The sequence below is a fragment of the Fragaria vesca genome, unplaced genomic scaffold (assembly GCF_000184155.1).
Source record: "Fragaria vesca subsp. vesca unplaced genomic scaffold, FraVesHawaii_1.0 scf0512956, whole genome shotgun sequence".
Lineage (NCBI taxonomy): Eukaryota > Viridiplantae > Streptophyta > Magnoliopsida > Rosales > Rosaceae > Fragaria > Fragaria vesca.
The window spans coordinates 157,500-167,040 of record NW_004443397.1 but is presented as its reverse complement, the minus strand read 5'-3'; the positions used below and the strand labels follow the sequence as shown (position 1 = coordinate 167,040).

Below are 9,541 nucleotides of genomic sequence, written 5' to 3'. Positions count from 1 at the left end.
AGATTTATGGATGTGGGGATGGGTGAGGTTTGGTAAAGATTGGGTCTTTACGTTTTTGTTTGATAGTTAAGAGTATGATCTTGATGTTTGATATGAAATTATATGGTGGGGTGAGGTTTGTTAGTGGATTATATGTGGGGTTGGTTTTACAATTTGTGAATAAAGCTTGAAATTTTGACTGTGTTGATTGATGATGGCTACAATAGTGTGTTATTGTTGTTGTTCATGTTTTGTAATTTGAATTGAATCTTCTGCAGGGACCAAGATGGCTAGGGAGTATGGAGGTGGATCACCGAAGCACCACCAGCTTGAATCCAAGAAGAAGAGGCTTACTATGATCTTTGGGGTTAGTGCACTTTGCGTAGTATGCTACTGCTTAGGAGCTTGGCAAACCACTTCTGCTCCCGTCAGTCGGTCTGAGCTCTACAACAGGGTTGGTTGCGACGAAGCTTCTAGCCAAGCAAAGATCTCCAATGCCTCATCGGGGCCTGCTGGACTTCACTTGGATTTCGAAAGCCATCACCAAGTGGAGATCAACAAATCTGAGGCAGTCCAGACGTTCCCACCGTGTTCCATGGTATACAGTGAGTACACTCCTTGCCAAGATACAAATAGGGGGAGAAAATTCGACAGGCAAATGTTGAAGTACAGAGAGCGACATTGTCCCACCAAAGAAGAACAACTTCTTTGCTTGATACCTGCTCCACCAAAGTACAAGACTCCTTTTAAGTGGCCTCAGAGCAGGGATTTTGCCTGGTATGACAACATTCCGCATAGGGAGCTTAGCATTGAGAAAGCTGTTCAGAATTGGATTCAAGTTGAGGGTGACCGCTTTAGATTCCCTGGTGGAGGCACCATGTTTCCGAGAGGAGCTGATGCTTACATAGATGATATTAATAAGCTCATTCCTCTTACTAATGGTCACATCAGAACTGCAATTGATACAGGCTGTGGTGTAAGTAACATATCAAAATTAGGATTCACTACTCATCTGTATAATAATGTGAATGCTAATGAACTCTTATTGTTGGTTTATTAAGGTTGCAAGTTGGGGTGCTTACTTGTTGAAGAGGGATATCTTGACAATGTCGTTTGCTCCGAGAGATACGCATGCAGCACAGGTCCAGTTCGCATTGGAGAGGGGAGTTCCTGCTATGATTGGTGTCTTGGGTTCGAAAAGGCTTCCCTACCCGGCCAGGTCTTTTGATATGGCTCACTGTTCCCGCTGCTTGATACCATGGCAGAATTATGGTAATCATGTAACTCTTGGATAAACTAAACAGTTTAAATTATCAGATTCAATACTGAATGTAGGTGACTTTGACAGTGACTTGTATGTAGATTGACCTGAGCAGGACCATGCTTACTGTTCTGGTTACAAATTGGCTACATGCTAAATGTGTGTGTGTGCGTGCGCGCGCACACGTAATGAAAATCTGGCCTACAGTTCAAATCCTCCAGCTTAATATGTACAACTGACTGAAAAGAGTAATGTTGAAAATCATTTCTCAGTTCATGATATAGGTTACATGTGCATTTTCTTGTGACTTTTTGCAGATGGTTTGTATCTGATTGAAGTGGACAGAGTTCTAAGGCCGGGTGCTTACTGGATTCTTTCTGGGCCCCCTATTAATTGGAAAAAACACTGGAGAGGATGGGAGAGAACCCAAGAAGACTTGAAACAAGAGCAAGATGCTATCGAGGCTGTTGCAAATAGCTTGTGCTGGAAGAAAGTGATTCAGAAAAATGATCTTGCTATCTGGCAAAAGCCTCTCAATCACGTTGAATGCATCCGAAGCAGGAAGGTCATTAAGACGCCACATATATGCAAATCAGACAATCCAGATATGGCTTGGTACTACTACTCCTCCCAAGGTTCATTCAGGATATTTCTTTGTATTTCTATTTGGCACACAAAAGATGATCTTGTTGTTGACTTCGTTTTTTTTTTTTTTTTTTGGCTTCTAAGGGACAGAAATATGGAAACTTGCATTACACCTCTGCCAGAGCCGGGTAATCCAAATGACATTGCTGGTGGGGCATTGGAGAAGTGGCCTGAGCGTGCATTTGCCGTACCTCCAAGAATCAGCAGTGGTTCAATACCAGGAATCACCCCTGAGAAACTCAAAGAGGATAATGCTCTGTGGAAGGAGAGGGTGGAACATTACAAGAATAAAATACCAATTAGCAAAGGAAGGTATAGGAATGTGATGGACATGAATGCTTACCTTGGTGGATTTGCTGCTGCACTGTCAAAATATCCAGTTTGGATTATGAACACAGTTCCTGCCAATACAAACCAGGACACTCTTGGTGTGATTTATGAAAGGGGTTTCATTGGTACCTACCAGGATTGGTGTGAAGCATTTTCGACATACCCCAGAACTTATGATCTCATCCACGCTGCCAATGTCTTCAGCATATATCAGGACAGGTAAAACTTGCTAGATCTCAGTTTACCTCAATGCCTTTGGTATTGTAATTCCTGCTTTCATGGTCTAATGTGCTTTGTGTATTACAATTACTGAAGGTGTGACATCACGTACATATTGCTGGAGATGGATAGAATTCTGAGGCCAGAAGGAGCCGTTATATTTAGGGATACTGTGGAGATACTTGTGAAGATAAAGGCCATCACAGATGGAATGAGGTGGACTAGTCAAATTATGGATCATGAGACTGGACCTTTTAATCCAGAGAAAATTCTATATGCTGTCAAAACTTACTGGACAGGTGAAGCTAACAAGCAGAGCTAGTAGAGTTTGTAGTAGTGTATTCTATATGCAACCCACTCTTTTTGTTTCTGTTTCTCTGTTGTTCTATATCATCACCATGATTATCCTCTTGGGATTTTTTAAACAAATATTTGCAACTAATTGAGAAAAGGGATAGTTTGGCTCATTCATTGTGCATTATTCTTCTCTGGGCAAGTCATACTACTACTTCCAAAGAACAGGTATGAGGTATTGTATATTATTGACTTATTGGTATCATTGAACTATTCATGTTGAACTCGAAATGCATAGACAGATTAATAATTCAATGAAGCGTATATTTAACTAGGGAAGTTCAAGTAAACCCTTTCATTGTGAAATATTGCGCATTTCTTCTTTCTTGATCGAAGTTTAGCTCAATCGTTATCATATTTATTGGTATTGAATTTCGCTTGTTTCATAAGGTTAAAATTGATATAGTAAGCAAAGGGCCGTGGTGATCAACTGATCAAGTAAGCAAGGAGTAAGTCGCAAGTAATAAGGTGTTGTTGGGGAAGTTGGGAAGTAAGGAACAAGTACCAAATAAGGAATGGTCGGGGAAGTTGGGGAGACCATACACGTTTATAGTGATACTGCTACTGGGGAGGCTCAACTAAACAGACTGAACAAGTACATCCAGGATTTACCAACACTAAATGGTCCTCCAGCTAATTGAATTCCTATGTGACCTAGGTTAGGTCACCGAATCAAAACTCAAGTCTCAGATTGGATAGAACTGACGCAGCCTTGATTGAGTTATATATCTGTCCCGATTCCTCTTTCTTTTTTTGTCTTAAAACTACTTGGATTGAGAGCTCAAAACGAAAGTGGAACACAGCAGCAAAGAAGACAAAGCCAAGAAGAAACAGAAGTTCTATAGTACTGAAACTTGGGAGTAGAAACTAGAAACCCTAGAGAAGTAGATAGCAGGTCCCCAGAACATTAAGTGCATGTGTCACTGCCAAGTCAGTCGACACTAGGTAAGGGGTTGGGAATTCAACTGTCCCAGTCCCAGAACCTGACCTAGACCAATGGAGAAACCAATATTAATGAAACGATAACGATCAAGATCAACCCCAGCAATTGATTTAGTGGTATAACTATCTATCAATTGCAAGAACGTAGCAGCTGTAATGATTCTGTATTATCACTCAGGGCCTATCACTCAAGTCCCGACCTATCTTTACTATTAGAAAGTGAAAGTAAGGTGTACCTTTGGTGTCTTTTGTGAAACCTTTTTTTTAATTAACCAAAAAACTAAGATAGTATAAAATTCTTAACCACTGCAAGGTAATCTAGTGGTTCTTGTCTACTTGAGTGTGCTCCCCAACCTAGGTTCGAATCACGACACTGTCAAATATGGCCAAGGGAAAAGGCTACAATGCTCTACTGGCTGTTAGGGCCCTTGACGGATTAGTCCTTAGGCCTTAGAAAGTGATATTTTCAAGACTTTTAGTGCTTCACATCAATGCAAATAGTCATTTAGTAACACAATTTTTTCATTTACAATTTTGTTTTCTTCCAGCTTAAGTCGATTCATTAAACTTTCAATTACGTGGCAAATAAAATGAAAATAAAAATGGAACTATGCCTTGCTGTTGGGGTAAAGGACCCCGTTGGGCTAGGGGTGCCAATCACCACAGGCACCTGTCTTCCCCAAGTTGTTGAACTCTGCGTGCGTGTCAGGAGCATCCTTATAAATCACAACGCACACACTTTTTTGTGGACTCTGTAACGCTCAGAAGAACACCAAGCTCACCTTCAACCCAACACCCCACCAACCAAACCAATTCACTCCTCCCTTCTCAAATCGCAGCCCGAACAACATAACACAACACAGTAGTACCCAATAACCAAACCAAGAATAACCAAACTAAGATGGGAGATGATGCTGCGAACAAGAACTCCTCTGTTTTGGAGACCCTTCAAGCTGAAGTAACCAAAGCTATGGAAGGCGCCAAGTCTTTACAGGAGTCAGCTTCCTCCTTCATCTCCCGAAACTCCAGCGAAGAACAGTCGCTCCGCCACCGCGCCCAGTCTCTCGATTCCACCATCCGCCGCCTCCGCTCCCAAATCTACTCTCTCCACCATGACAACAAGGCCTTGGATCCCAAGCTCGCCGACAAGGCAAGCTCATTCTTTTATTCTTTCCTGCATGCAATACCCAATTCACAGATTGACGTGTACTGAAATCGATTTGGGTTTTTGTTTTTGGCAGCTGGAAGAGGATTTGCATAGGGCGACGTGTATTTTGACGGACGGTGACGCCGGTTCTTTTCTGCCTCCGAAAGCTCATGGTACTGTTTTATGTTAAAGTTTCAGACTTTGGGTTTAAATTGGTTAAATTGGATTTGGTTTCGGTTTGTGTGTGTTGAGAGGGGTGAGTTTTATGTGGCAGGTGGGTTTTTGAGGATGTTTCTTGGTCCTATCAATGTGCGTTCGTCTAGCAAGGACATCCAGCTCAAGGTTAAAGAGGAATACAATGCTTATAGAGTAAGTGAAATGTGTTCCTGATTGGCTTTTCGGATTTGCGACAGTCTTGATCTTTAGTTTTGTTGAATTTGTGAGTTTATAAGTAGAGTGAAAGTTTCGGAGATTGGAGGAATAGATTCATGTGTAGATGGATAACGTTTGTGTGATTAAAGCTGAGTTTAGTTTAAGTTCAGTAGAGAATATGGTTCTGGAATCATGCCTAGTACATTTGTTGAAGGCAAAGTAGATAAGCCGATCAAAGTAGATCTTTAGGAGGTTTGACATGGTAGATATTCAATATGTTAAACCACATTCATTTATACAGCTTATTTGAATATGTTTTCAATTGCTCCTTCAGCTTTGCCAAAAGCCCCAGTTTTGGTTTCACTGTCATTAAAGATCATTTTTGGCATTGAAATGTTTGGGCATTGTAGTTAAAGATTTGTCTCACATTCTAGGTGCCAGTAAATTTGCCCGAGTAGGCTGAGTTTAGATAAGTGAGTGCGGAATCTGTGCTCAGAATCATGCCTATAATTCAAGCTAATTCCAATCAATGAAAGCAACAATGATACTCTGGTCATTTATCCTTGTGGATCACTTCCTCAGACCACCTTGTTTCTTGTCCGGATCATTTATTTATTTCAAGAAAAGCTTTTCTTCCATTTCTTTTTGTAGCCCTTCAACCAGAGGTTTGAACTTTTCTCCCGGCAGGGAGAGAAATGGTCTCTAAGTTTAGGATAGGTTGAATTTTCCAGTGCAAAATTGAAGACCCTTTAGGATAGGTTGGATACCTTCTCCATATTCTGTTACTACAAAGGAAATTGAGTGAGACAGAAGTTTTGCTTATAATAATTTCCTTTGGAACAGGATCGAACTGCCCTGCTATTCCTTCTCTTTCCATTAGCACTTCTTATTCTGAGATCTTGGGTATGGGATGGATGCTTGCCAACATTTCCTGTTCAGGCTTACCAGGTATGTGCCAATCACTTGTTATCTATGAGTTATAAAGATAGGGCTGATACTGACTACATGCTTGATTTCATTATTAATTTGACTATGATTTTATGTTTATTAGGCATGGCTCTTATTTCTCTACACTGGTCTGTCATTGCGAGAAAACATACTGAGAGTAAACGGAAGTGATATTCGTCCATGGTAAACACACACTGTCTATCCTGACTGCTTTCTTTGTTTTCTGTTCTTTGCTATTATTCCTCTTCAATATGGCATACAAGATAAAAGAGTGAAATGCAATGGACTAGTATGCTGAAATTAAGGGGCACAGTGACCATAATTGGTCGAATTTTTATATAATTGTGCTATTATGTTTATATTTATTGCTCTTGAATGATATTGGTTCAACTAGCTCTAGTCATTAAGTGGGCCTGCAATCGCTGCCTCACACACAGTCACACACAACACTTGTGGAACTTCAGAATGCCTACTTTAGGATATGTGAACGACATAAATTCCTTATTACATTGCAATTGGCAAGGGCAGAATTCCTTACTGCTTTTCATGTAGTCTGTTTTCCCTTGCTAGTATCATAAAAGCTTACCTTTTCTGAGGTACCGGTTCTTCCGATGCATTATCAGGTGTCCTGGTTTGTTGTGTCACATGTTGGTTGGTCATGGTGAATTTCTTGATTCAAATCGGCATATATGCTGTGTGTGTGCCTTGCCGTTTTAGATTCTCATAATACACTTGGAATCTTTTTGTGGGATGTGGAACAAAATAAAACTTCATATTCCCAACTGGGATAGGTAGAAGTGTAGAACTAGATTAAAGGGTTATCATTTGTGATTCTTTAGTCAACATACACAAATTCTAATTTCAATCATTTTTATTAATAGATTGCTTCATTCTTTGCTTGAAGCCCAACAATGAGATATCTAGTGATCATGCATTGCATGTATTTTAGTTAGGTAATTGCCATTGTGATGGAGCACAAATTTATCATAAAGATACTGATATGTTTTGCAGGTGGATATACCATCATTATTGCGCTATGTTTATGGCCATGGTTAGTCTCACATGGGATATTCAAGGACAACCGAATTGTGCCCAAAAGCAGGTAACTTTAGGTTTCAAGTAAATTTTGCTGATTGTGTGTAATAGCAGTGGAACCTTTGAAGATTAATTAATATATTGCAGAGAGGGGTGCAACTTTTCCTGCAATGGGCAATGATGCAAGGAGTGGCTATGCTTTTACAAAATAGATATCAACGCCAGAGACTATATACTCGAATTGCATTGGGAAAGGTGTGATTCTAACTTCTAAGTTTCCAACTATTACTGTTTGCCTAAAAATTTAAGCCTGCTTTTTTCTTCTTTTGTTTACGTATTTGATTTATATTTTCAGGCCAATAGGATGGACGTTGTATGGGGTGAAACAGCTGGTGTTGATGGTCAACTGTGGCTTCTATGTCCCATACTCTTTATAATGCAGGTGAGTAGAAACATTGTCCTGAAAGATTATTAGAGATATAATATTTCAGAAGGAGTTAACAGATACTTGGGTGGGGTCTGCATCAGCTTATTTTCATGCCTTTCTATGAGCTTTGCATGACATGCAGCAAAATGCTTTAGTAAGGCAACATTATATGCAATAGAAATTCATGCCAAGACTTCTTCTTTTTTCTTTCTTTTTTTTGCATACTTGCATGATCTGTGCATGGGTATGTTCTAGAATTTCCTGGAATAAATAGACACTCGGGTATTATAAAATGATATATTGCATACCTGCATGATCTGTTCAAGGTTGGGTTTATACTACTACATATCAGGTAAACAGAAATAGGCAGACCAGACTATGCAGGTTAGCTGAGTGCATGGATAACTGACTATAAGACTGTTCTTTCATTGTTTTAGGGTTTTGAGGCATATGTTGGACTACAGTTGCTCAAGACTGCTTTGTTCGGGGTTGTTACCGAATGGCAGGTAATTTGTACTACAACTTAGTGCTGATTTATACAATAACAAGAACAAAATGAAAATCCATAGATCTCAATATTGTCTTCAGAGATTACACATAACACTCCACTTTTCAATCTTTAAGTGAAGATCTATGGCAACTTTCCTGTTCCTGTTCTTGGGTTTTTGCTTTACAAAACAGAAAGATCGGCTATATGACTGATTTTCAAACGTTTATCATATACATCAGAACATTATATGTTTGTTTTCTTTTACTGATACTTCAGAACCTAACAAAATAGAAACTTAGCTTTACTTCTAGTAATAATATCATTAGGTAGTTGCTTGAAATTGAAAAGCCAAATGAATGTGCTGCACAACATTTCCCAAAATTTTCTAGACGAGCTCTTTGTAATTTCGGAATTCAGAAAGGCTGACTCACTAAATCTAATTTACTTGAGATTTCAGAATCATATCGTATCATTGCATGTAACGGGATGAATATATTTTTGCAGGTGAGTTTGTGCGGTGTGCTATTAATTTTAATGGCGATCGGGAACTTTGTAAATACTGTACAAACACTAATGGTAAAATCAAGGTTCAAGGCAAAGATGAAAAAAACCAAGAGCAAGCAGGAATTGTAGGCAGGGCGTCCGTAATTATTAGGATTAATCTCCTTACAATTTCTTAGGAACTCATTTGTACGTTTTCTATGGATCTCAAATTGTTGTTTTGACGCATAGGCACTGGAAATTTCCTTACCAGTTTGAGCTCCATATACATGTAGAATTGATCTTTTACAAAAATGATGAGAGTGGCAGCGAGTTTCCTTCAAATAAGTTTTGGTGCTGGTTCGTTATATGTGATGTACAGAACACTAATAAGAAGCTGCTCGACTATTTTGCCTTCCATTGGTTGTTGATACATGTGATACCTGTATGCATCTGCACCACAGTAAACTGAGTAAAGCATGTTTACAGCTATACCGGCCGATTAGGGATTTGCCCCCTCTGCCGGAAAACCTACATTTATTAGATATCTGTCACCTCTGCCGGAAACTCAACAATGATTAGGGAATTGTCATACCACACCAGAAAAAAAAGGGCCATGGGGGGTTGTCATTCACTCTTTGAGCATGAAGATATGCAATGCAAGGCTCCAAGCAAAAGAAGAAAAGAGGTGAATGGAGAAAACAGCAATTGACAGCTTCTTGTGTATTTTCAGTGACGGTGATGATTTTGCTGAAAGAAGAGTGATGCACACCACTAGATACATGGGATTTACAGGCTTTGGTTTCCAGCCACGTACTAGACAAGTAGACATTACATGTGATATGTAAAGGGAAGGAATCTCATGGCACACAGCTTTCATAAGCCTCCATCTTGAAATGCAAGTTATGGAAA

The 9,541-nt window shown here is 39.6% G+C and overlaps 2 protein-coding genes across 2 annotated transcripts; both read left to right on the top strand.

The window, feature by feature from the left end:
* The first annotated feature begins 203 nt into the window (after nt 1-203).
* On the top strand, nt 204-2,881 carry LOC101291485 (probable methyltransferase PMT18-like). Its single transcript, XM_004309448.1, has 5 exons — nt 204-955; nt 1,041-1,251; nt 1,558-1,855; nt 1,970-2,434; nt 2,531-2,881. Exons 1-5 carry the CDS (start codon nt 266-268, stop codon nt 2,754-2,756), a joined length of 1,890 nt encoding a protein of 629 aa, XP_004309496.1. The 5' UTR covers nt 204-265; the 3' UTR covers nt 2,757-2,881.
* Nucleotides 2,882-4,389: 1,508 nt separating this feature from the next.
* LOC101291197 (transmembrane protein 120B-like) lies at nt 4,390-9,047 on the top strand. The gene is made up of 10 exons (XM_004309447.1): nt 4,390-4,880; nt 4,972-5,050; nt 5,152-5,246; nt 6,093-6,197; nt 6,301-6,380; nt 7,209-7,299; nt 7,380-7,487; nt 7,588-7,674; nt 8,097-8,165; nt 8,654-9,047. The coding sequence occupies exons 1-10, from the start codon at nt 4,632-4,634 to the stop codon at nt 8,780-8,782; spliced, it is 1,092 nt and encodes a 363-aa protein (XP_004309495.1). The 5' UTR covers nt 4,390-4,631; the 3' UTR covers nt 8,783-9,047.
* The last annotated feature ends 494 nt before the right edge of the window (nt 9,048-9,541 follow it).

Bases quoted from the DNA above. Each gene is read 5' to 3' on its own strand.
- LOC101291197 (XM_004309447.1), top strand. From the start codon at position 4,632: ATGGGAGATGATGCTGCGAACAAGAACTCCTCTGTTTTGGAGACCCTT. The intron at 5,051-5,151 runs GTACTGTTTTAT...TTTATGTGGCAG, and splicing joins TCTGCCTCCGAAAGCTCATG to GTGGGTTTTTGAGGATGTTT. The intron at 8,166-8,653 runs GTAATTTGTACT...ATATTTTTGCAG, and splicing joins GGGTTGTTACCGAATGGCAG to GTGAGTTTGTGCGGTGTGCT.
- LOC101291485 (XM_004309448.1), top strand. From the start codon at position 266: ATGGCTAGGGAGTATGGAGGTGGATCACCGAAGCACCACCAGCTTGAA. The intron at 956-1,040 runs GTAAGTAACATA...TGGTTTATTAAG, and splicing joins CAATTGATACAGGCTGTGGT to GTTGCAAGTTGGGGTGCTTA. The intron at 1,252-1,557 runs GTAATCATGTAA...GACTTTTTGCAG, and splicing joins GATACCATGGCAGAATTATG to ATGGTTTGTATCTGATTGAA.